Source organism: Anopheles funestus, chromosome 2RL (genome assembly GCF_943734845.2).
Source record: "Anopheles funestus chromosome 2RL, idAnoFuneDA-416_04, whole genome shotgun sequence".
NCBI classification, from domain to species: Eukaryota; Metazoa; Arthropoda; class Insecta; order Diptera; family Culicidae; genus Anopheles; species Anopheles funestus.
Genome location: NC_064598.1, coordinates 35,574,967 through 35,602,460, shown reverse-complemented (window position 1 = coordinate 35,602,460; position 27,494 = coordinate 35,574,967). Strand labels below are relative to the sequence as shown.

The 27,494-nt window shown below is 45.4% G+C and overlaps 1 protein-coding gene across 1 annotated transcript in view; it reads right to left on the bottom strand.

Moving 5' to 3' along the window:
• Nucleotides 1-139: 139 nt before the first annotated feature.
• The window catches only part of LOC125774666 (histone-lysine N-methyltransferase trithorax), a 109,636-nt gene continuing 82,281 nt past the window's right edge, over nucleotides 140-27,494 (bottom strand). The window contains exons 2-6 of the mRNA XM_049444805.1: nucleotides 15,511-17,182; nucleotides 3,825-15,438; nucleotides 3,616-3,749; nucleotides 3,355-3,530; nucleotides 140-3,272 (exon numbers count right to left, since the gene is read on the bottom strand). Of these exons, the coding sequence (XP_049300762.1) occupies nucleotides 3,099-3,272; nucleotides 3,355-3,530; nucleotides 3,616-3,749; nucleotides 3,825-15,438; nucleotides 15,511-17,182 (13,770 nt within the window). The 3' untranslated portion in view covers nucleotides 140-3,098. The remainder of the gene's footprint in view (nucleotides 3,273-3,354; nucleotides 3,531-3,615; nucleotides 3,750-3,824; nucleotides 15,439-15,510; nucleotides 17,183-27,494) is intronic.

Sequence of the window (27,494 nt, the reverse complement as noted above, 5' to 3'; positions counted from 1 at the left end):
TTCTCATAAAACAACCCTTTTTGAAAACGTGTTCACGGACGGAGACTTCAACGAATGGAAAGATACGAAACAAATATTTTGCTTTCTGGCAAACATCTGTCCTGCATGTGATATTCATGTAATAATAAAATTCTTATAATTTTACTTGTTTCCATGTTCATATATTTTTATTTTATCCCAACATATAATAATACTTCAGAAAGAAATGATTACTCAAACTTAAACTTACGCATTATGGTACACTTTTGCTTCAGATTATTTGCTATTATTCGTCAATTTATTTTAGATACCTTTGCCTGTCCTAGCGCGTGTAAACCTGCTTTCTGTGGCGGTTGTAATGTTTTTTTTTGTTCCTTTTCTTTGTCTATCTATATGTAAACAAGAGCGTTTACCATCAAACAGAGACTGTAGTTAGCAAGCAAAAGAATAAAACAAAACCATTATTCACTGCAGAACAGTTTCTCTTTAACACTGGCGAAAAAAACGAACTGAATAAATAGAATAAGTCTGATGGGGTTTGTTTCCATTTTCTGTGAAAAAAAACTCTAACAAAGGGACACTTTGTTCTAAATGTTCCCCTTATCGGGCAGATAATGTTCACACTGTTTTAACACGTTGTTTTTCTTTTCTTACGCTCTTCTTGAACGTTTCTCGAATATCTCGCGTTTAGTGGATGATTTTGCTATTTTGTTACACGATTACAATTAGATGGTCTATTATTTTTTCGGTGCCTGCCGCACACAGTTCAGCATTCACACGCTTCAGCTTTTTCTCCTCCACTTTTTTTAAAGGTTGCTTTCTAACTGAGCCTACACTAAGATTAAATTAATTTACTTGTCGCAATAGTTTCTTTTCCCGTTAGTATCACATTTGTTTTCACTTTCACCATTTGTTGCCTTGTTCATTACTTTTATCCATTTTCCATTCCTTGCTTTGAGTACTTTTTTCCGTATGAGAGAGAAAGAGAGCGCGCGCGATATACTCTCTGTCGTGCTATAATGACTGCATTTGCATTATGTTTGATTTTTTTCTCAGTATCGGTTCATCTACGATTCAGCTTTAATCTTTCTGTTTTGCGTACACTAAGAAAAGCTTCTTTTTTTACACACGAGCTAAAAGAAAGCGCCCGGAGAAAAGTCAGAATGTTGTATTGTGTGTGTGTGTGTGTTTAAAATTTCTCCTTCTGGTTGGGAATCTTCTTTTCTTTTTCCCATCCCCGCCATCGTCGTACTGAAATCATCAGAAACCATTTCTTAAAACAACACTCTTTCTTTCGTGTTGTATACGCATTTTGCCATCACTCACAAGGCGTACCGCCGTGCACTGTATTACTGGAGTGAAACATTTAATGCTTTCCCTTTGTTTGCTGCTGTTCCTTGTTGTGGGGTTTTTGCTTAACATTAACGATACTAGGTTGATTTGTTTCACAACGTCACAATGGCAAGATAAGTTTTGAAGGATGCTTCACCCCGTTATTAGTGTATGTTAGTGGTGTTTCCTTTGGCTGTTGCCTGTAGATCCTTTTTTTTTTCTTTTTTTTCATTAACAGTTGTTCTTGTTCGGTTCGATTTAAATAAATTAAAACATTAGTTGTGATGCATTTCTTGCTCCGCGATCGATGATGTATGTATGTGGTGGTGTTGTAGTTATGAAAAATGGAAGCTGTACGGTAGCAAAGCTTCATACCGCTGCATGTTTCCGTGTTGTGTTGTAGTTGTTCCCTAACTGAAAATGTGCTCTTTCGTTGCCTCAAAAAACACATACAAACGTGTGTAAATGGGGAGATTACAGACGATTAACTTTGATCAGCCTATAAAGACAATATGTTGTCCCTGCAGTTATTACAATTACAGTGTTATTGTTACTATTGGTTTGTACACACAAATGCCGCGCCTGGATCGCGTTTTTACACCGCATGAAAGCTAATGAATTACTACACTCGATGCTATTATGTGATAGTTTGATTTTCGCTAATATTGTTGTTGTTGAGCCATTCCTAAAGGAGCAAATCGCATTTGCGCACAAGATCCGTGAGATAAACGACATCGATACAATTAGGTTCCCAGTGGTTGGGTTGTTAAAAATGCATCCGCTCACTGTTTCGTCTTTTGTCGTGTGTTTGTTTGTTAGTATGTGAGTTGGTTTTCAATTTTAAAACGTTTCAAGATGCTTAAAAGATGTGCTTCGGCGGCGAAATTGCGATAGACAACCGTTGCGCACTAGCAACATGGTAAAAACGCTGATATGGCCATTTTTTCCGTTTGTGTTTTGTTTCAAATTTTGAATAAGCGAAAACGACACACACTAACAGACCTAGCATACCGTAATGACTTGTTCACTGTGTGCAATTGAGGGAAGTTGAATGCATCACTGTTGGGAGCAACACTGGTACGAGCCAGGAAACTGGATGCCGCTTTTCCCATAAAACGTTTAAAACATTTTCCTAACTCTACGGTTTCAATATAAATACTTACACGTCTAGTTTTACACACCGAAACACCGAAAAAAAACGTACGTACAGTACGAGCCTATATCATATACAATTACACGTATGTTACAAATAATGGTTAGAGAACAAACGACAACGCGGCGCATGACTCGTAACCGTTGTAAGTCTTATGAAGTAGTAGAGCAAACGTATCTACAAATTATTCTTAATATACTAAATACACAAAAAACACATACTACATACACTGGCTAGCGATGACACAAGGGCGGTACTGCATCTTCATTGCTCGGGGCAATATCCTCATTGATCATCTACTGCTGAGAATGCACCCTTTTAACTATGATTTCCTCTGGCACGAAGCGTGTACATTTGCAACATACATTTACACATCGATGCGTTTTTGTTTTGCTATGGCTAATAATAACTGGATACGAGATGTGAAATAACACGGTTCTGTGTATGAACTGGCGTACGAGATCAGCTACCAGCTACCATATCTCGAACTACCATTTAACTTCCGATCTTTCTGCTTTATCTACAAATTTACACAAACGTTACCACTTGCACATGTGCTTGCTCGATCCGTTCACGGCTTAATACATGGCTGTCCCTTCTTTTCAACGCCTCACACCGGTGCTGCTACTGGACGTTAGTTGAGATACTTGCGGCACTTTTTCGAACCACACGAGCAGGGAATTTTTACATCCTCGAACGGAAATTTGTAGTCGTACGTTAGCTCCTCACCCTGCACGATACGACGCAGTGCAAAGATGATGATGTGTTTGTGGCCAAGAATATCGACGACTTTCGAGTAACAGTTGGGCTGTGAAGTAGAGAAAGAAATGGTTGCAAATTTGTTAGTTGGTACGTAACAGGACGTTTGATCGTTTCGTAAGATCCCTTACCTCACACGAGTGATTGATGAAACGGGCTGCATTGCCGCGCATCGTTGCATCGACGACAAAGTTTTCATCAATCTTGAACATGTAACATCCAATACCACGACTATCGTAGTACCGTTCCCGCTTATCGGTTAGTGTCGAGCGGATCAGCTCACCGGCATACTCGATCACCATTTCACCTAAAAGAGACAACAAGATACACATTAATTCCAAATGATTCTTACGGGATTCTCTTAAATGCTCGTAAAGCACGTTTACACCTACCTGCTTCAATGTCACGGTTACAGAACAGTCCGCGACCATGTATGTGCGATCGATAGACGCCGACCGATTCCTTGGACGATTCCTTCAGCGTTCTGTAGCGCATTGCCATCGGCAAATTACTGCCACTGCCACGTCTGCAAGCAAAACCAGATAAAATTTTCACTCTAATGTTTGAAGTCCAGAAAGCCTCACTGCACAACACAACTTACCGTGGAATGATCGTATCGTCGATGTTCTGTGCAACGATCGGCATCGGTTGTTTGCGATGTCTAGACGCCAGCCAGCTGAACATGTCATATTCCGAGCGCGAACTGTACGGCTCACACCGTGCCGTGCCGTGTGGGTTCTCCTGCAGATCATCGAAATAATCCGCATACTCTGATGACGCGTGTGACGTAAAGCCTCCGTTCATGCAATTCCCAGCAGCACCACCGCCAATACCGGTACCACCCAAGCCAGTTTGCTTCTTGTGATAGAGTGGACTGTACTGTGTACACTTCTCAACACCCGGCAACTGTTCGAGCAGATACCGGATAGCGTTCGTCTTCAGACCGAGCATCTGTACACCGGCCATTTCCTTCAGTTGGCCTTCGGGCAACGCCGTTAGACCGTGTGCGCGCCGTGCGATCTGTACCGCCTCGAACAGCTTGTCCCAGATTTCTGAGATAGAGGTCGACTTGTAGGTGAATCCATCCTGCGACTGTATTTCGTACAGCAGCTTGGGGCTGGTGGAACGTGGAATGGACTGTGTCTTGGGTATGGTTGCCGCTGGTGATGGCTGTACGGTGTACTGCTGCAACTCCTCATCCAGCTGCAGCTGTTGATGGTGCTCTGTTGGCGATGGTTGCGACAGTGGAGACGGTTCCGGTTGACGAATCTTGCCGAAAAGTACACTCTCCGCATCACCATTGTGCAGCAGGGAGTTATCCACATCCAGATCGTGTCCGTTTCCACCAAAGTTTGATCGTTCCGTGTTGCGGAAGCAAACACTCGCATCCGATTCCTTCTTTTCGTCAAACATGGAACTGGCGATCGTTAGCAGCGATTGCTGATTGGCTAGATTTTCCGAAGATTGCATTTCTTCAAGTGTCATCATTGGCATGGTACTAGCGGCGGTCGTAAGTGACGGAGATGTTGCAGCCGAATGGTACTCCTCATTCAACTCGGCCACTAACCGTTCCGTCTCCGCAGCACAATCGGCTACCGTTTCGAGCGTGCGATGATGCTGCTGATGGTGTTGCTGCTGTCGTTGCTCCGCTTGCAGATCCTTCGACTGTCTCAGATTCTCGAACGCATCCATCTGCATCTCACCGGCACGGTGATGCATTTCCGCCTCCTGATTCGTCTGCTGCTCGAGATTATCGAGTATTTCGGAAATTTTATCCTTTATCTCCGGCGAGTCCGATTCTCCATCGTTCATGCTTGGCGAGGCGGCACCACTACTACTGCCAGCTCCACTGTCCCCACACATCGATGTGTCATGTCCTTCGGCAAGCATTTCTTGCGTTTCCGCTTCGAGTGAATGTTTCAGCTCATCGATCCGTTGCGTTTCCGTGTCCCGATCGTCCTCGATCGAGTCGTGCGACATCAGCGTAGGCTGAGGTGATTGCATCGGATCGGTTGTGCGAACCGGCGACGTAAGAATTGGTTTAATTTCGATCTGTGCCGCCATCGTTAGTGGGGTGTTCTGCTGATGATCGAGTGGACCACCGCCGAGCGGAATCAGTGTCCCATTGCCATCGAAGCTGAGACTGAACTGGAAGCTTGGAGTTATCGATTGGTTCGATTGTAGCTGTTGCTGCTGTTGATCTTCTAGCTCCATCATCATGGTGGATTGTTCCGCAGCTACTGGGGAAGGTGACGGTTCCTGTTGGTGCGATGAAGGCGGCAATGGGGACGGTGTACAGCTTCCGTTCGTAGTTGTCGGTGTCATCATAGCCGAAGTAAGTGGCGTTATTTCAATTGGTTTGATCTCGATCTCGAGCCGATTGTTGGTCTTGTTCGATGCTAGCAACTTTTCATTGCTCGCCATTTTCATCCGGTCCACATCGTTTGGCGATGAGCTGGGTGTGGATACGCCGTATGGCGATGACACCTGATGGTTGTTTGAAATGATGGAAAATTCGTCCAACTTTTCGGAACACTGCTGTTGAAGCATCTTCAGCGGTGGCGGTGGTGGCGTTTGAGACACTTCCGAGTTCTTCTGCTGCATCACCGAAGCCTGCATTGGCAGAACTCGATTGGTTGGTCGGTTCTGTACGGTGGATGAGTTACTGTTCTGGTTGTTATTTTGATTAGTTTGCTGTTGTATCGGATTGACCACGTTGGTCGGTATGTTGGAGTAGAGTGGCATCGGATATGGAGCTGTTGGAAGCGTTATGCTCGCCGGCTGAGATGGTGTGATCGTTATCGTGGATGCCGGCATCGATACCGGAACTGGTCCACCGGCGTTAGGCCCACCAGGGTTAGCAAGCGATAGCGTAATTTGTCCCGCACTGGATGTCTTTTTGGAAAGTGGCACCTTGCCGCCTTGAGTAATCGTGATTGGTTGCGATTGCAGCTGCTGCTGTTGCTGCTGTGGAAGGCCAGCCAACTGTTGTTGTGCTGTGGACACGCTCATTAACTGCTGGTACGGTTGTTGCTGTCCTGGGAGTTGTTGTGCCGGTTGTTGCGATGTGGCGTAACTAATCATCTGGGCTTGACTATGATTCATTGGTAGCATCGCTTTCTGCTTCTTCATATGCGTTCCCGGCGCATTCACGTGTCCTGGCTTCTTGAGCGTTGCACCGGTTGGCTGGATTATCATCATTGGGCCATTGTTGAGGTTTATACCATTTGGTACAGGTGTCACACTGGTGGACGATACTACTGGGGTTTGCAGCTGCGGAGCCAATTTCTCGATCACCATCGATGGTTGCTTGATGGCGCTAACCGTTAGCTGGTTAGTCGCGATCGTTTGCAATCCATTCGCATTAACGTTCGGTTTGATCGGTACCAGCTGCGATGAGTTGTTTACCGAAGCGATATTGTTGCTGGTCGGAATGAGGGTGATGCTGTTCGGTAGTAACTGCTGCTGTGGCACTGGTTGCGCAGCGATCATCAGCGATTGCGGTTGGGGCTGTGACAGCTGGTAGATCGATGTTGGCGGTGTTGTCGATGGTGATGGCGAAAGAAGTGAAGCGGAAGTTTTCTGTTTCACTGGCTTTGCGACAATCTTCGGTTTGGTGTAGTTGGTCGTTTTTGTTATTGGTTTGATAACGTTCGAAACCTTGGTCGAGGTCGTTAGGGCTGTAGCCGTCGTGTAGACGGACGAAGAAACGATCGACTGGAAGCCGGCGGCCGATTTATGCTGCTGGGATGCTGACACCATACCCGCGCTGGTTGTTATCTGTTCGGTACCGCTACTCAACATCTTCATGGCCGTGTTGGGCATAACCTTGTTCACCAGTTGCGGTTGCGCCTTCGGTATGATGGTTTTCATCGTCGGCTTCAACGGTGTGACGATCGAGGTCGTAGAGCTTGAAGAACTGGTGGCGATGGTGTTTGTACTCGGCTGTATACTGATTCCAGATGGTGAGGATGTTTCTATTTTCCAAAGTTGCTGTTGCTGCTGCTGGTGCTGATGCTGATGCTGTTGTTGCTGGATCGATCCCATCGGCTGGTGTGTCTGTTGAATAGTAGCCGGAAGATTCCCCGACGTGGAGGAAACTACTGCCGTCGGTTGGAGTGGTGCCTGCTGGAAGATGGTTTGTCCACCATTCCCGCCGACACTCGTGGACGTTTGGATCTGTACAGGTGTCGGTGTCTGCGACACGACGGACGCGCTAGACGTTCCAATCTGCATCGGCTGACCGGTAGCGTCGTTGTTCAACACCACGTACCCTGTGGGCATTTCGACAATCGGTTCAATCTTGCTAGCCGCAAACACTTGCGTTGTAGTAGCGGAAAAGCTTGAATTCTGACTCAACACACCTTGCATCGCTGTGGCGGATACGAACTGCTGCGAGGACATCACGGTGTTCTGCACGATCGTCTCCAGTCCGTAATACATCGAGGGGCTGGTTAGATACATGCAGCCCGAAGCCGGATCCGTTACCATCATCTCGAGCGTTGGTTGAGCGGAGGCGGTTGCTGCTGCCGTCGCACCCAGTACCATCTGTTCCGTCGCCATCATGCCACACTGGATGGTGGCCGCTTGCGGTTGCACGATCGTACCAATGACCTGCGGCTGGGTAGCAATCTGTAATGCACCAGCCGGAATGAGCGAGTAGCCACCGGTACCGTTCGGGATGAGAATGTTGTTAGCCGTAGCAGCGGCTAACGTTCCCGCATCCGCTCCTGTGGTGGCCATAGCGAATCCGTTCTGCGTGAGCATGTTTGCCGGTGCTAGCTGATACTGCACCGGGCTGTGTGTCGCCGTCAGTGTACCTTGATCGGATAGGTACGAAATTTGATTGCCTCCGACTTGCTGTACAAGAATGGGCTGATTTGCGGGTGATTGCGTCTGGAAGATGATATTACCAGGTGTTTGCTGTGGTGCGGCAGGAGTTGCTGCCGATCGGATCAACGGATAGGAAGCGTTGATCAGTTGTATTTGTTGCTGCTGTTGCTGTTGCGTCTGAGGTGCACCAATCGTCTGCAGTTGACCAGCGGACTGACCACCGATCATTGTCGTTGTTGGATGAAGTGTCATAGTTTGCTCTTGCTGCTGATGATGATGCTGCTGCTGTTTGGTTTTCATCTGCACCGATGTCTTCGACACACCGTTCGATGTGATTGTGCGTTTCGTTTTAAGTGAACCTTGCTGCTGGTGCTGTTGCTGATGTGGATGCTTTGTGATCACCTTCTTAGGTGATGCGGTGGTATACACAATCTTTTTCGCGGTCGGTTGCATTGCCATCGATTGAGTGCCCCCAGCGCTTTGCAGAATCGTTTGTTGCTGCTGTGGAGCGGCAATCGTCATCAGCTGCGGTTGACCGTTCGGGCCAATCGAGATGATTTGTGGTTGTTGCGAGAATACACCACCAAGGGCTTGGGCCGTGCTGAGTGTTGTTGTTGTCATTGGACCCGTACCCGAGGCTAGACTGTGCGGAAGTGTGATTGACGATGCGGTAGGTGCGGGTTGAATAAAGCGTTGCTTGTTCTGCACAAACTGCTGCGAACTGTTGTCCTGCAGCACTTGCTGTTGTTGCTGTTGGGATTGCTGCTGGTAGGTAGCATTCGAAAATTGATTCGTTGTAGCGAAGATTTGGCCCTGCCCGTTTGGCGTAGAGATGATCATGTTGCCGCCCAGATTCTGCAACCCAACGGAACCCGCTTGTAGTGTTCCCTGGATGGGGATTTGCTGTGCACCCGTGGCTGAAGTCTGAATGGGAATGCCGTTCGATGAGAGTTGATTGATCGTGATCGGCATCGACGTCGGCAGGTTGGACAGTATCGCTTGGTTACCGTTCAGATTGATCGTCTGCCCGGTCTGCAATACTGAGATGGTTTGGGGATGACCAGTCGGCTGTGATGAGGTCGTAATATAGCCCGTCGTGTTACCGTAGATGTCGGTCGTAATCGTTTGGGGTTGGGATGTTGTTTGGGGAAGGATGAAGGTATTTCCGGCGGTGCCTGCTATCTGACCGGTGATGATTTGCTGTTGCTGCTGTTGTTGTTGCTGTTGCTGTTCGGGGCTCAACAAACGAGGCGATCGAGTTTCCGATTCCGATTCACTGGTGGAAAGCACTTCGCACGAGCTAAGATGTCGTTGGTATGATTCCTGGTTCCGATACGTTGCCTGACAGCGATCACACTTTACCGGTGCTTCGATCATTGAGCGGGACGAGTAGATCTTCATCTCTCCTACTGTACCATCGAGACAGATATCATCCACACCATCCAGCTGCGATATTTTAAGCTTCTCGAATACATTGCCATTATCCGACGCACCATCAACCATAGTGGAAGATTTTTTCACCGATGACCAGGAATATTCCTCTTGCACCGACTTTCGGCGTTCCTGCATAACAACATTTGTACTTGCGGTTGTTGTTGCCAGCGTTGTTGTCGTTGTGGTAGTAGTCGTAGTTATTGGCCCACCGAAAGTAATATCTTCCTTGATTCGTCCCAGCGAAAGTACATCCGAAAGTTTTATATTATTTTTAGCAATTTTGCGACGTTTCGCCACGACTGCTGCAGTCGATTCGAGCTGCTTTGTGCTCCAGGAAAAGCTTCCCGATCGTTGACCGCGTGGTTGCTGTTGTCCAACCGCTGCAATTGCTTCGAGAATATCAGATTTGCTTCTTTTCAGTTCCCGATGATGCATAACGTTTGTCGCATTGGTGGAGGTCGGTTTCGCCATTCCGGATAGTAGTGCGTCCTCTACACCGGGAGTACCAATCGTTTTGGCCCAGCTGTCATTACTCAACTCTGATCCAACTCCACCACCGATTGCCTCGTGCAGACTATCCATATCGTCCACATCCATACCGGAATGTTCTTCGGGTTTGGACGAATGGCCGCTAATGGTCGTCGTTGTGCCAGATGAAGAACAAGAAGCTCCCGCACCATTACCGTGTACCTGTATCATTCCCGGATCCTTTAAGATGTCCACATTGAACGTGGCGTCGGTTTTTAAGTCCATTGCGAGCAGATCTTCGTAGGTCATCAGCTTAGGCAGAATGTCCAGCATCGAAATACCATCGAGAATGTCGTGTGGAAGATCTTCAAAAATTGCATCCTTTATTTCCGGCGGCAAGAGATCGTTCGTATTCTGTGGCTCCTCGTCGTTCGTATCTTCTCCAGTGTTACAAACTGAATTCGATTCACACAGCGATTGAAGTTGCTGCTGCAGTTGATGTTGCTGCTTCGACACTCCTCGATCCCTAAGTGATGAGGAACCTAGCAACTGTGCTGTGGTCGTGGTGGTCATCGTCGTGGCGGTCGAAGACATTGAAGCTAGCAAATGCTGCTGCATAGCGTCATTCTGCAGTGGATCGACATCTTCCTCTTCCTGGTTGTCCGTATACTGCAGGCTGGTATGCCAGCGGGCAATCTGTGTGAGACCCCACTGCACGCTACTACTGTTCGACGAATGATCAACGGTGAAATTCTTGCCAAGATCGGTGCCGTAGCCGTAGTTGTTGCTCTGGATCGATGTTTTGATTCGATACGATACGATCTTCCAAGGCTCTTTGGCTGACCAGTACAGTCGCGTACATTCAAAGTCCGTCGGAATGAGTACGTCCGCATGATCACTGAAGGTCGGTACCACGTGTCCTAGACGGCGTACATTCAACGATCCAATCATGAACTGTACCCGATTCGGTTCCACGTATCGCTTCTTTCGTCGATCTAGCTCAACGTACACGGAACGGGCAATCTCAAAGTTGCGTTCTTCGGGACATCGCTTTTTCTTCGCCTCTCCTGCATGAGCCGTACAGTACACCGTCTTGTCCAGCATAAACACACATCCGATACGTCTCGCACAAGGGAAGTGATAGTGCTCACCGCAGTTTTTCACATTGCATCCAACAGTGGCACCTTTCACACCACAATGGCAACACTTGATAAGACGGCCGCGCGATGCAGCTGAATGGACGTTCTGCAGTGAACCATCGATTTCCTCGAATACTTCCGCTGACCAAAGGGCACAGTTGGTGTGTACCCAGTTGTTTTGGCCACAGTAAAGCAACCGCGACTCGTGCAGGGTCATTCCTTCGCCCTGCTGCTTGCACAGCATGCAGATACGGGTATCTAACAGCTCTTCTTCTGTCTCGTGAAAGTAATCCGTTAACTCTTCGAGAGGAATGTCAATCTGCGGTACCTTCTGGTCCAGTGTTGCACCGAGCCCTTCGAAAGAGTTTCCAGCAACATTGTTCGATCCATGTTGAAAACCCCCACGACCATTCATACCGCCAGACCCTGTCGATGAGTGGTATCGATCAAGTCCAGACGATTGATCGGCCTCACCGCACATCGCCTCCTCGAGCGCATCTGTGCAAGCTTTAGTTTCGTTCTGGAACCATGGGAATGTTTCACTCAAAAACTCTTTGTACGCCACCGTTAGCTCCTCAGACCCAACCATGTGCAATAGGGTGTTCATATCATAGTGAAAGTCCTGCAGTGAATAGTACTCGTTTGCGTTGATTTTCTGCTTAATGTCGACCAAACTGATGTCTCCACCGGTTGGTGAACCTTTGCCCGGAGTTATACGAGCAGCGCAGTAGCATTTGTTGAAACTATTTCCACCGCCTGCTACCGGAACTACGGCGTAACCTGCGCCTGTGTTGCTATTACCACTGCTACTACCACAGCTATTTTCACTACTAAAGTCGTAGATCGAGTCCTCGTCCAGTTTCGGTTTTTTCGATGCCGATCCTACTGCAGATGAAGAGAAACTCGATGTGTCCACTCCGCCCGAAAATGCTCCTCCAAAGAAAGAAATGTTCTTCCCGTTCGTGATCGAACCGACAGCAGCACCACAAGTGCAGTTGGGTGATTTTTTCCTTGGACTCAGCTTGAGAAGAGCACAGGCCTGTCGGCTTTTACTCAGCAGTTTTACCACGCTCAGCAGACCGGCCTTAAACTCTGCCGCCACTGCATCACGCCATAGATGGGCAGTGCTGTCACCATGCTTGGCGCACTTTTTGCAGATGAATTCGATGTTCTCCGGCAACACGCTGAGCATGTTGTACTGTTCGTCCGTTAGACCTTCGCACCGTGCGTGTACCCACCGACGGCAGTCGCCGCACTCCATCATCTTCAAATCAAAGTCGTTATCCTCGTAGCACTTCTGGCACAGTGGACAGTAGTTGCCTTTTTGCCGTAACCGAAAGCACGGTGTGCACATCGGTAGATTGCCGATGAACTTCGTAACGTTCGTTGTACCACAGCTTTTGCATCGTAAGCAACCGGCACAAATTAGTGGCCGATCGGCACCGTGTAAACGCTTGCTCGTACCGAGACAGGTAGTATGATAGTGCTTGGCACACTTTTGACACTTCACCTTGGCGCCTGTGGCCATGTTGCAGCTGAAACATACCGTACACCGTGGACACATCCAGTTAAATCTGGCAATCAGTAGCTGCTCCTGTTGCTGCTGTGGTGATGCGCCGAGTGTAACGTCCAGCAAACTCATGTTGCCCGTATCATCCAATCCCGTGCCTGTGCCCGTTCGTAGATTATACTCGTCCTTAACGCAGTATTGATGATAAGGTTCACAGCAACACACACAGAATAGCATACTTTCGAGGCCTGCACTGCCGCACAAGAAGCAAAGCGCCCGAACCGGCATCGTTTCTGACAGGATCAATCCGAACCCTGTTCGACTAACCTCGGCTGGATCGTAATTTTCCCAAAAATCTATCGAAATCATTGGGATATCGTTTAGTGTGCGAATGTTCGAGAATGATCCCATTGCTCCAGTTAATCCAGCGTTAGTTGATAATGCCGAATTACGATTGCCGAGAGCGACCAACGACGAGGAAACTTGTGATTGCTGTTGCTTTCGACCGCTGATGTTAGACGGACCCTTGCTCATGGAACCATGGCCGAACTGTCTCGATGCTTGGGGACGGAAGGAACTGGTAGTCTTCCGAGTTGCAGGTTTGTCTATATTGTCCTCCTGCTTTTTCACTGGTGCTGAAGTAGGTATAGCCACTGATAACGGTTTTACTTGTTCCTCCTTTACAGGAATTACATCTGTTACCGTGGAAATTGGAACATTCGCCTTAAAGTCAGTTGCTTTTCTTTCTTCCTGACACTGATCTTCCTTTTCATCGTCCACGTCTGGAAGTTTGTCTTCGTCAATCACCAACTCTTTCTCCGTCGATCCACTAGTATCTGGATCGCATCTATCGCTCTTTGTGGGTGTTTCACGTGCTTCATTTGTATCTTCATCTGGTGTTGCTGGTGGAGATAGTGCAACCACCGGATCGATACAGTCGCTGCAGTCCTGCTTAACGCTCGACTTTGCTGCACGTCGCTCCCTGTCCATAAGTGGAAGATCTTCGGCTGGTTCAGCCGCACTATCACTGGGTGGAGTTTCGATGTTTTCTAGCGCTCCTCCACTCGGTGATCCATCCGAACCATCCTCCGGGAAGGTTGCTAGTGGCTGTCCAAGCACGATTGATGCACTTCGACAGACATGCTTCACACGAGGTCCCTTTAGATCGATACGTTGCCGTTTGTCTGTCGCTGTCTGATTTGTTCCGGCCGTCGTTAGAGAACCAGCACCGGGAGTTGTTGCTGGTTGGGACAAATTTGCACCAGTAGAAGCAACCGGATTTTCGACTTTCGGTTCTACTGTGGCTGTCGCTTCGGCTGGATGATGACTACTGGTCGCTTCCGATTTACTTCTTGTTCGCGGTGGCTTAACAGGACTGACATCCTGCTCCTCTTTGATGTCCTTCCGTGCACTAGCGGTAGTAGAAACCGAAGATGAATCTTCGACCTTCACCGCATCTTTCTCTTTCCGTGGTTCGCTTGATAGAAAAATGTCTTCCTTGCTAGCTAGAGGACTCTTGCCACCGGACGAACTTGCTCCTGATGAGCTGCTTGGGCTTGCCGCCATGATGCTGTTACGCTCACTACCGCCAAGATTCAGTTTTATCTGCGGCACACTTCCGAACGTGCTGTTGTTTTGCGAGAGTGGGTTAATGTGGAGCGCCAGGAATGGATTAAACGACTTGTTGAAACCCTCCGCTAAGCTGCCAGGTTTCTTATCACCACTGGTCCACAGGATACGTGAAGTACCGTTCGTTGGTCCGTGCTCTGCAATACTGTTCGCGAATAAATTTCCCTCAGAGGAAGGATCTTTCTTCAGCGTACCGGTGCATCCCGATGTCCCATTAACCGGAGGCTCGAAAGTTCGCATCGTTAACGGTAACGTTTGACCCAAACGAATCTTCAGCACGGGTGGTAACTGAAAACTACCAAGACACTTGCGCAACCAACACGCGTGACAGCGTTCCTTGAAGACGTGCCTTGTTTTGACCGTTTCCGGACGCATTAGTAGTGAGGGTGGTGTGATCAAACATTTGCCCTCATTTTTACACTTGAGCATCGTTACTTCCGCCCCTGCGCCAGGTTGGCTGGGACTGATCATGCTTCCCGTTGCTAGCTTTTTCACCATCTTTGAGATGAACTTGCGACACACATCACAGCAACTTACACCATACTTTTTCGTCGGTTGCGCGTAGTACCGCGAGTTTACCGGAATGCTGCAGATACAGCATGCGGCGGCGGTGGCGGACGAATTGCTCGTGCCTGTTTGCACTGCAGACGAAGCGTTTCCAACACCGAGCGCCGCCGAGAATAGCTTCGAGGCGTCGAGCTTTGCTTTCGCTTTCAGATGCATCGCAAACAGTCCTTCGGGCGTTCCGCTGCTTGTTCCAAGTGTTGCACCGGCAGCCGGTCCTGACGCTGATGCCGACACCGAATTAGGAGTGCTAGATGGCACGGGCTGTGAGTTGGAGTTGATGGATGTAATACTGCTTAATACTGCCCCATTGATGCCTCCAATACCATTGCCGGCGTTGTTGAGCAGCGAGGTGGCGAACTGTAGCCTAGGCTGGCGGAGAATGCCTTTGCCAAAGATTGAGGCAGCTGCCGCGAGATTCGTTGTGCTGGTCGTCGAAGAGCCGAGCGTGGACGATGCGATCGCCGGAGAGAGCTGCGATGGTTTAACAAGCTTCGAACTTGCGCTCTTGGTGCCCGGCACTAGTGGACCGTCCGTATGTGATGTCTTTGCGAATGGATTAATACTGATGGGCGTCATTAACGGACGGTCACCTGGCGGACTGCCTTCGGGTCGCAGATCGAGGTTGGGATGATGAGCTTTAGTAGAAAACAAAAGGTATGATTAACATTTTTAGTGGTTGAAGTTTGCAGAACATTGCTATAGCTTACCTATGGTTGAAGTCTTTTCGGACGACCCGGTCGATCCCGTCGATTCATCGCTTTTCTTTTTGTCCTTCTTCCTTCTCGTATCATCACAACTGACTGACGAATCGCCTTCGTTTCCTGTTGCAGCGGTGATCGTTGGTTCTACTGCCGAATCGCTACCACTTCCCAACACTCCAAAACCGGTAGCGGTGGAATTCGAAGCAGCTCCTGCACCGTTCACGGCGTTACCCGTGCCAGCGGCCGCAGCGGCAGCAGCAATTGCAGCGGCTGCTGCTAAATTTTTGTTTTTCTTCTTAATCTCCAACTCAAACTCATCCAGGAACCGTTTGTTCGGTTTTATCACACGACTAGAATGAACGCTCCGCTTGGGGAGAATGAATCGCTTGTCGCCAAACTGTGTGCCACCGCTTTCGAGGTTACGGCCCGCCATATCACCATCCGTGGTAACAGGTGCCGATTGAACAGACTCACTTGCCGCACCAAACGATACGCCAGCTTTCGCACCTTCCGACGCTTTGAGCCCAAAGCCAAGCCCCCCGACAGAGCCACTGTTTCGATCGACCGGGCTTACCCCGGGCGAAGCTTTGCTGCTTGATTTCAGCACTATCTCTGTCAGTCGGGAGGGTCGTACGAGACACTCCATCGTTTTGCTCCCACCGAATACGCCGGCTGACGTGGATGCGGCGGCACTCGCGGCAGCTGCGGCTGCTGCCGCCGCAACCGCTCGCTGCAGACGCTTCTTCATCTTCCGATTAAAGCTCTTTTTCAACCGGATCGGTCGGGCGAGACATTCCTTCTTGATAATCGATGGCAGCGGAACCGTGTCCGGGTTGTACACCTTCTTCACAATGTTCTCGTCCGTAGTCTCGAGCGTGGTGTGAAACGTGACACTTTTCTTCTTCGCCGGTGCGGCATTGCTGCCGGCCGTAGCAGGTGCAGCCGGGTTCGGTGGTTTCGAACCCATTAGTATCGTCGCGCTTGCCACAGCCCCATCGGAACTTCCGGCACCGTCAACAACGGTTGCAGATTGTTCCATCGATGCTTCCGACTTTGGGACGCGCACGGTTGTAACGTTGCCGGCGGTACTGGGATTACTGTTTGCGCTTTCACTGCTCGCAGCACTGGGCGTAGTGCTTTGCTCGCAGGACGGTGACTGCTGACGGCTGATTCGACCGGATGCCACACCGGGAGGACATCGTCGGGCCAGCGCCGACGTGAGGGTGGATGGTTTCATTTCGAAACCATTTCCGGTGGTTGGCAGCTTCTCGCTTCGTACGCTGCTAGTGCTTTGCATCGTCGGTTGCTGCTGCTGCGTTGACTGCTGTTGGCCGTTTCCGACGACTGACCTAACCTCACTCGTGCCGCTAATGGTGACCGGCGTTGATGTGGTTGCCGCCATCGATGATACAGTGGACGTTGCTGTCGCGGTGGTACTGCTTGCGGTTGACTCATCCCCCGTTTCTACCCCACCGGCGACCGCCATCTCCTGCTCCTCACTGTCCTCCTCTTCTTCATCGTCATCCTCCTCGTCGTCATCTTCCTCCTCATCGTCATCGTCATCATCGTCCTCTTCTTCGTCATCGTCTTCCTCTTCGTCGTCCTCGTTCTCATCGTTGTTGTGGTCATCGTTATCATCTCCACCGTTTTCGGTCTCGTTGTTCTCGCTGGCGCCATCCTGAAATTACCACACAGGAAAACCACAAAGAAACATTAACTTATGAACGCAACCAATGCAACAGTATTTGCATCGACAAAAGAAAGCGATTATTGAGCATGCTGACTTCGCCGGCAAGCATAAATAGTGCGCACAGGAGCATTGTAGAACGGCAAGAGATAGGAGAAGTTTTGTTTCGTTTCAAGTGTCCCCGAAATGGCAAAGACTCTAAACACATTTCTAAAATACACAACCACTATAAGATTGCGGTTAAACGAAAGTGTACACTTTGTAATGCGACCAGCTAAAAAGACGCTTCCGTCCATCCTGGCTGACTCTACCTACAGCGCTTTTGCTACAGCTGTTGACAAAAGAGCTAACGAGACGATCGCTCAAAATTTGAACTAACATTTACAAAACCATATCCTACAGCATGATGGGCTAAAGTCTACGCTGCCAGGAACGAGATATTGCCCCCCGCCATAGACTATCCCAGTCCCTTTTTCCGGTGCTTTTGCGCTTTTTATCGCATTTCACTTTAACAACATTTGTGTGTACTTTTACAATTTTTATCCTCTTCCATGTGCTGCGTGGCTCATCCCTGTGGAAAACTGTACTATTCCCAACAAAGTACACTCATTCGAAACCATTCTCCCTTTCCAGTGTGATTTTTTTTTGCAGCCCCCTGGAAGCTAGGGCAAAATTCCCTCCAACATCATTTGCAAACATTTGCTTTTTGTCCATATCGATCCCGTCCACAGTGAGCTCAACGAAGTGTCTTGGATGCACCTCTCGCTGTTGCATACTTCCTAACTGACTGGTGAAAAGAATCACCCTCCGGGGGTTTGTAATAAAACCGAACGCTGAGTTGCTGTCTCCTTAAGAAAACGGCCCAAGAGCTCATGGATCGGGGGACGCGGAAAAGGCGCGGATGTGTTCTAGGTATATGTGCAAAAACTTGTTCTGCATTCTTTATGCTGATTAAATATCACTCACGCATCGGGGAAGTCGGGGGGGGTAGAAACCGAGCAGCCGAACGGCAGCAAGAAGCTCGAACAGGACGGTGGCCATGCAGAACGAAGTGCATTGGTAAATGAACTAAACGTAACCAGTCCAGTGTGTATGCAGTGGATGCAGCCCACATTCAATCCACCTAATGACTTGAACATTAAAGAAGTAGCGATGAAGCTCGAACGGATCGGAGTTGTACGATCAATCTTGTGGAATGTGTTATAATTAATACAAATCAAATGAAGATAACGACGCACTGAATTCTTTACAAATGCGTTCCATTTCAAAGCTATTCATCTGTTGCGGTAACGCCTTTGGTGAAGGTATAGGAATAATGCAGTGGTGAAGAGTTGGAGGTAGCAAAAAAATAGCTGTGAGCTCACAGATAATTGAGCAAATTTTCTTTTCGCGCAGGTTCTCGGTTTCGCTATTTCATCAAGATCTGGTGCCAAGATGATAAATTGAGCAAACCGATACCATTCGACCAGTATGCGACTAGCGCGTTTGGTTAAAAATGACGGAAGGGCACCAACGAGCGCATGGACAGCTTGAAGACTACACGCTAATAAAATAATCATAACCAAACCCAAGTTTAACCTTCGTGCAATCGTGTTTTTTTTTTTGCAAACCTTGTGTCCGAGAGTTCTCCAACAGCCCGAAAAAAACACATCCTTTTCATCGGTTGCGCTTGCATATAAAGACTTCAACCGTTCGGTCGGTTCTTTGCCGCACGCATTCATCATATCAGCGGGCCCCGGTGGCACGTAAGGACGATAAAATGATGATATTTTATTTTTAATGCACCCTTGAATGCATCCACAGACGGTCCTGTTTCTCTCTCTCTCGCCTTCTATACCCTGTCACTGAATTGACACGGAAAGACCTCGTGTACGCGACCGCCGAATGCGAAAGACACCTTTTCAAGAATCAAGCCAAGAAATCGTCCATTGGTAAAAGGGTGGACGCTTTTTATTTTATTTTTTTTAGTTTTTTGCTGCATTTTGATCACCCGTCATTGTTTGGGATGGCAATGGTAGAATGGGCCCTCGTCGCAAACATGGCAAACAGTGCCAGCAAAACGGCAACGATACACATCGAACGGAGAGAGACTGCTTCAAAGTCAAAATCGTTACCAATGACAGGCACCACCTCGCTATCCACCCATAGGCACTATCATCCATCGTCCCCATATCCCTTGCCGCTTTGTTCTTGTTCTTCGCCCTTGTTTCGATCGCAATTTTGTGTTGGAAGTGTCTTGGAGATCATGGTAGTTGAAGGGTAAGTACACACGATCGGCCTTCTTTCGTATGCGTGTACTGTACACCTTTCTCCCGCAATCGCCCGCTTTCATGCGGCATACATGCGGCCATGTTCTCGACATTCTTTTCTCGCGAACCCTTCAAGTGATGCACTCTTGATCAAAAGCTGCAATTGCGTGTTTATTTTATACTTATTGAAAAGTGCATCGAAGGCCGGATATGTTTTGTACAATGTTACTGTTAAGGATTCAACAATCCCAAGTGTGCAAATAGAGAAGTTAACATAAAAAGCAAATAAATGAATAAAGAAGACTTAAAGAAGAAGTAAACCTTAAAGAGAGTAAATTTAATTTACACGCACAATTTTTAAGACATAACCACTCCTATCATCGTTGTTTTTGACAATTGTATTTTTTTAACAATTGTTAATGATTTGTCTTGAACCTTTAATTATCCTTAAACATTCTTTCGTATTGTTGATCATTATTTAAATAAAAAAATAATTTGTTTACCTAACAATTTTGCGTTGATGTTTCATTTTTTTTCAAACGATTTTTTTTTACATTTGTAGTAAAATTGTAATTAAAACATTTTTACCAACTATTAGCTGTATTATTTATTTTAAACCGCAAAATTCATAATTTTAGTAGTTTTTGATATGACATGGCGATTAATTTTTACAAATTGATATCTTATTTTTGTTTTTTTTTGTACGAGAGAAAAATACACACACGCACCTAATTGAGGGTTAACTGATCGGGATGAATAAAGATACCTATACCAGAAGGGCAAAGTTGCACTCTCTTACATTTCCTCCACGGCATGATTGTCCTTCATCCTTCCCCTCCCACTTGGATGGTGATCTTCACTCTCTTGCTGTTTTTCTTCTTCTGCTAAATCCAACTCCCATGGAATGTCAAATGGTGCAAAAACGAGTTTTCCTGCTAGGTCCACTAGGTCCTCCCCCCAAATTCCTCGTGCACACCCCTTCGACGCCACGAATCGGCATGATCGATCGCGGGCTTTTCAAAAAAATAAAGGCAAAAAAATACTTCACTTCACAAAGAAAAGTACGCTCACCACAAATGAAACCGAACCCCCTTAGAATAGCGTACACAAAAGCGTAGAGAGTGTGCATTTGGTTTGGTTTCTGGCTCCCATGATGGAAAACGTGTCATTTGCCATCGAGAGAATATGGAAAGCATCGAACGGCTGTATATTATGCTGCCGAATGCTCTACCTCTCGGGTGGAGAAATTGTGGTGGCGCATAATGCCACCATCATCAGCACTTTACATATCGGTTTGGTAAGTACATATTTATTCTACTTAAACGCTGGTTAAGCTTTGGCTGTGGCTTTAGTGAGATGCGAGCGTCTCGGAAAACAGACTGCGTTCTGGTAAATCGAGAATGTTTTTGGTGGGTGATCTCAACCATTTCACAGATATTTGGTTGCACGTAAAAAAAAATTATCATTTTTCTCTCACTACAACACAAAATTATAACTTTTATAGCTAAGTTGTCCTCTAGCACCTTTGGATTTTTTTGCCTTTCTTTTCTAAAACTGAGTAACAAACCCCCACTGGGAAAACGCACTTAAACATATCATTTTTTCCTTTATTTATTTGTCCACACCACAAAAGGGTCATGTACGTCTCGGTCCCGGGTGCGGTTTCGTCAAGGTAACTTGCGCAAGAAATAATGTGCATGCTTCAACCATCAACCGGAGAGGTCACCTCGTTTAATGATGGGGTTACATTTCCTTCGGAGCCGTCGGGTAATCTCGATAAGCGCTTCTTGCAATTGAACACAGAACAGCAACAAAAAATAATGGGCGAAAAATATGCACACTACACGCATTGCAGGTTGAAATTGATGCGCGTGTTATGAACGAAAGGAAGAGAGGAAAAAAATAATATCACACGTAAACTAGTAATTATATTCGCTAGTCGATTTGAAGGGTCGAAGGGTCTCAGGTGAAGTATGTATGGTTCTTTCTAAATGATCGGCAATCATCAAAAGCATCAACAACTCGAGCCAGCACTTGAAGGTAAAAAAAATGTCATGCATAACCGCTTTTGCATGTTTCGTGTGCATTTCCGCTATGTTGGAAAGTTTCCTTTTATTACTCACTTCCCAAATTGTGTTCTTTGGAGTTTTTTTGCTGTTGTTGTGTTTAATTAATAACCCAAGTCACATTAAATGTAGCTGCAGTATAAGGTTTCCCTCCGTCCCGTCGGTTGGCACCGTTAAAACAAACATTATGCACTTGCACACGCCACTGCGTGTGAATATGTTGCAGTTGAAAATATTCTTTTACTCTTTACCTCCTTCCTTTGCTTCCCCTTTCTCCTTATGGTGGCAGTAACATGTACATTGAGGTAAAAGAAAATGTAACACAGAAACGCACCAAAAAAGAACGCAAGGTGCATAATGGGATGCATAATAATGAAGCAAAAAAAAAGATAAAACCTCCTCCACTCTCATCAGCAGCACGAGGAGAAGTAAAACAAAAACCTATAAAAGGTTACCCAAACAAATGGCAAACAGCAAAAGGGCTGTCAACAAACAGGGCAAACGAAGAGGCAACTGCCAAGTGACAAACAAACACAGCCCAAAAACCAGTGTGTGTGGGAATGGAGGTTGGTTGACAACATGAAAAGTTTATATTTTTTTGCATTTTTGCACTCCATTTGCATGATATGGGTTGTACACCATTCGACGCCTCATTCAACCGCCGTTTGTGAGAGTAAATAATGCAAGTACACGCATGACAAAATGTGCCGCTCTAACCTTATCACGGGTATTATGTGTTGTTGACACTGTTCGCACAAATGATCAATATTGTAGCCACAATGATACATGTATGTGTAAGTTTTATTACAAAAAAAATTAATAAAAAATGTAACCATTTATTTTCTCCAAATACCAATTGCGTTTATTGCGCTTTTCGATTGATGGATGCAATTCGGTAAGGATGATTCATACAGATGTCAAATGCACACGGAACTTCTTTACGCGATCGATAATTTAACTTCATCAGACAATGGATTTTGCACTCAACATAATTTATGCGTTGACAGGGCACTGACACATACACACACGTTAAATACAATAAATTATTAATAATGATTATTTTCCTTCACAAGCGCGTTTTTTGGCGTGTATGCACGTGTGCATTGGTTGCATCCATTAAACAAAACAAAAAAAAAGCACACATGCCCCATGACACTGATGTGTCGCGCGTCGCGTCATTAACCGGTCGGTTTGGGGAATGGTTCGTAATGAAGCTTTAATTATTCCTGAGACAATAAATGTTTGCAACTCAACAACCGTCAACCGAAAAGGGGGAAGACAAAATTATGCAGCAGTTTTGCGCTTTTTTTTAACGTACTGCCGATGACAGCTCGTCTGTTTGTAGTCTTTTCTTAAGCCAAAATCAAACCAATAAAAAAAGAGTACTCAACCTTCCATTCCCTTCACACATCACAATGGCGAATGGGGGAACTAAAAAAGGTGAAATTGGATAAATAAATCCAGCAAACCGCAGCAACACCTCCAACCGGTGGGGTATGCTAATAATTGCATACTAATTAGCATTCAATTTTCCACCGATTCACACAAACACGAGCAATTTCATATGGAAAGCAAGAAATGTAACAGAACAAAAAAAAAGGCAACCTTATGCAAATATCAACGCACACCTTCTGTGTTGGTCAGATAATGCCCGGGTTTGGTGTATTATTCATTTATGTGTGTATGGGTTATAATGCCACTAAACGTTTCAGCGTGGGAGGAATGCTAATTTGAATGAAGAAAGAAATAATGCTTTAACAGAAGTCGATCCGTGAGTGTTTGATGAGAGCAACATTTATGAATGATTTATTTAAATGTACAACTAGAATATATCAACGAGTAAGACATTAAGGCGTTTAAGACTTTTCGAGGTAAGAAATAAATGTACATCGTAATTGGAACATGGATTTTCCACATAAAAGAAGAAAGCATATCAAGTTAAATAATCAAGCGCATAATTAACCTTTGACCAAAGCTTTTATAGGCCATTTTAAATCTGTATATCTGAATTAGACTAATAGCTCAGTTGGATTAGCCACGGTTATCGCAACTTGCTTGTTTAAGAGTTCAAATCTCTAATGAGAATCTTTCACTATCTCCATCATTTGTCTCTAATTTCATTGAGTGCCAATCATAAATAGTTCCACACATGAAAAAATGCCGGTAAAAGAAGGTAATAAACACCCGGGTATGTCGATTATTAATAGTTTGATGTTTAACCAAGAAGTGTAAAAATTTACACACTATTTACATACGCATTTTCCTATCACACGAACACATACACGCACGTAAAGAAAGATGCGCTCAAAAAGTGCTGTACGTACGAAGCATCGTTGTTGTATTACAGGGTTTATCAGGTCAATATGGCATCTGAAAGGCATAGTTCGCCGGCCAGAACATGTATTTCGTTTCCTAGCAAGTATTTCATTTGCCTCAACATGAAAATCCTGTTGCCCAATATGATTTTAGAGATTATTGCTTTAGCTTTTTCACCGGGATTGTTGCCTGCTCCTGCTCGTTATTTGTATCATATTTTCTAATTTATTTTTAATGCTTTTTTATAGTTTTTTAAATAAAATCATATCATTTAATAAACGGGGCTTTACGCTGTTGTGCCATTTGAAGCAGAATTTGTTAGATTCATTAAATTATGAGAAGTTTTATCACGAACATTTCGAAAACATGCATGTGTATGTGTAGCATGTGTCAAACCTATTCCGAGCAAAATGTAAACAAACAAAAATTTAGCATGGTACTTTTTATTCCAGCAATTATATATTTCGAATAGATGAACGGAAGAAGTATAATTGCATTGCAAAAAATAGTTTATTAGTTCTTTTACACTCCGTACACAATATCAAACCGTTTTATTGCATTCTACGCTATTACGGGATTGTTAAACCTGGCACTTACATATGTTTTCGAAATGTTCGTAATAAAACTTCTCATAATTTAATGAATCTAACAAATTCTGCTTCAAATGGCACAACAGCGTAAAGCTGTGCCCTTACCCTTTATTAAATGATATGATTTGATTAAAAAAAGCTATAAAAAAGCATTAAAAATAAATTAGAAAATATGATACAAATAACGAGCAGGAGCAGGCAACAATCCCGGTGAAAAAGCTAAAGCAATAATCTCTAAAATCATATTGGGCAACAGGATTTTCATGTTGAGGCAAATGAAATACTTGCTAGGAAACGAAATACATGTTCTGGCCGGCGAACTATGCCTTTCAGATGCCATATTGACCTGATAAACCCTGTATCACCTTCCTCTCGGTATATTGTGTGGCGCAGCGAACATGTGCCGCAAAGGAAATATCCTCTTCTCCGACCCATCTCTCTCCATCGATCGGTTAATTCTTGGCGCAACCATTATATAGGACCGGTTCATTTTCAAACGGAGCAGCACCATTACCCTACCATCGTTACTTCATCACCTTTGAGCGCACGTGAATTCTTGGTTCGCATTTTATTCGAGCGACATTCGACATTTTCCTTTTCCTTTTTGCACTTGCGTTGCTACCCGCGTTTTTTTCACCCCATCACCTCCACGTCGGTTCATCCAGTTGCACAAAGAATGCACTCTTTGAAAGGTGTACTCGTTGTTGGTGTATAAAATAAGTAAGAAGGGAAGAGGACTATGTTTTCACAAAGCTGCAAGAGCTTGATTGGATAATGATTCTGTTACGTTCTTCCCGCGGATGGCCACCGTTTGGCCTTCTTCCGTAAAGGAATGAAAGGGCTTTTGGGGCTTGGATGGTTGTTGAGACTACAAGACCAGTTTAAGCTTTTGCGTGGTACGCGCATTTAACCTGCTTCGGTACAATTCCAGGGATAAAATAATCGACGTTTCCAAAAGGAAGAGAGAAAGGTTATGCAATGCAGTGTTTTTTTCCTTTTTAATAAAGAAGAGAGCGCGTCCTTATGTGTACGTGTGCGTTTGGTCAGTTACTCGTTTTTGAACACTATATTTTTGGTTCGAATTTTGCCGTTAACCTTTTTTTTTCAACGCACCATTACTTTCATCTGCTGGTAAAGAAGAAGCGCTCAATTGTTTTTCTTTATCCAGAGAGAACCAATTTTTGTTACGGAAATGAACGATCAGCAAAGAAGGAAACCAATATTATTTCATGTTTCACAATTAAGGCAGCTGTCAATAAGGGATTTAATTAATCCTTCTGCCGGTGTTGGCCGGTGTACATGAAATGACATAAACTGATTAATGTGAAACACTGCACCATGAAACAGGTTGGAGAATTGCTGTTTTTTCCCTCTTTTTCTCTCCCCAAACGAATCGATACAGCAACGAGCCTGTGTGTATGTGTGCACGTGCAAAAGCAGCAACCAGAAATTTGTTTTAATTTTAGAATTGATTTTACGTCAATCTCCGTCCACATTATTGCACTGATTGCACCGAGGAATGGATAAAAAAAAGGAAAAAAAGAAAAAAAGAGCATGGAAAAATTGTGCATCCAACTCAATCATCATCAACAAAATTGCGTACAGTAAAATTCCTTCCGAAACGTAATAAAACCCCGTTTATTTGATTATCCCTCAATGCAGAATCCTTTACTGTCTGGTTTATCCGGCAGATAATGATATTAAGCGAAAAGCATTTGCCCACCCAAAATGGATTATAAAACTTTATTGCATTTTCTTGCGGCCAGTTGGCAATTGGCATTCCAGAACAGCTCTACACAACCAATATCAACTATTAAAACATAAACTCTAAACCGTACCCAACTTGTACAGTCATGGAACGACGGGCCACGGTGTATGTCTTATTTTTCATCCCTCTTTTCATTGGCGCATTATGCCACCGTCATGGCGCTGCTGCAACCATTGCATCGATGCATTTCTGATCGCTCCCGAAAACGGGTTTTCTTATCCACTCGAAGTGGTGGGAGGGTGGTGGTTATTTTATTGGTGCGTGTACGTAATGTGTGCGTGTTCTGCTTCCTCTCGGCGCATGGAATGGTGAGTGTGGTTGTTGCATGGCCACACACAAAAACCCCACGACAACCACGTGAGGGTAGAGCATAATTGCTGGATTTATTTCTCTTCCAGTGCGCCCCATTTGCACCGTATTTCGGCGGGAAAATGGAGAATAAGTGCCACAGAAAGTAAAATAAAAAAATTGTTTGGTTATTTTTTTCAATTATCCAGAACCATCTTCGCACACGCATGGCTTCAGTTGGGGAAAAAATACTTTAAAAAAACATCATTTTCACCGATATTATTCTATTGGTTTATTCATTTATTCTCGTCGATACTATGTTAGTTTCGTTGTAGTTGGTTCGATGGATGCATTTACATTTTTAAATAAGCAATAAAATCATCGCTTCGTGGTGTAGAATAACTGAAACCCAAAAATTGTCATTTGACATGACAAAAAAAAACATCATTTTTTGACACTTTAAATAAAAAGCTTAAAATAATTGAAATTGTTCATGTTTCAATAAACTTTTTTTTTTTTTTTTTAAAACAACTATAGCAGCGACATAACAGTTGTAATTGAAGTGCTTCTTCAATTCCTGCAATTTAGAACGGTTTTGGGCCCAAAAGATTAATTGACGTTAATTTTTACAACCGAAAATAATATCCTCACACAGCAGCAAGAAATGAAATGGTATGTTAATGCCCATTCTGGCTGTCCATAATCGTTCTCCCAAAAAAGGGAAAATTCGAAAGCCACCTCAAAAAGACATTCAAAAGACACACGGAGCAAAACCCGTTGACGTATCCGCGTCTATCGTTCGTTGGATACATACATGCGGTAAGAATCGTTTGAGCAATAAGACACAAAAAATGAACAACCACAAAGACAGAAAAAAGGATGATAAAACGTATCCCACATGCAACTCACGCGCGCTGCCAAAACGCTGGATGGACGCGTGAAAGATGCGAAAACTTTTCGATTGCCCGAAAAAGGAAATCAACCAAACCAGTCGAACATGCATCAACGGGGTGTGGTTTTTTTTTT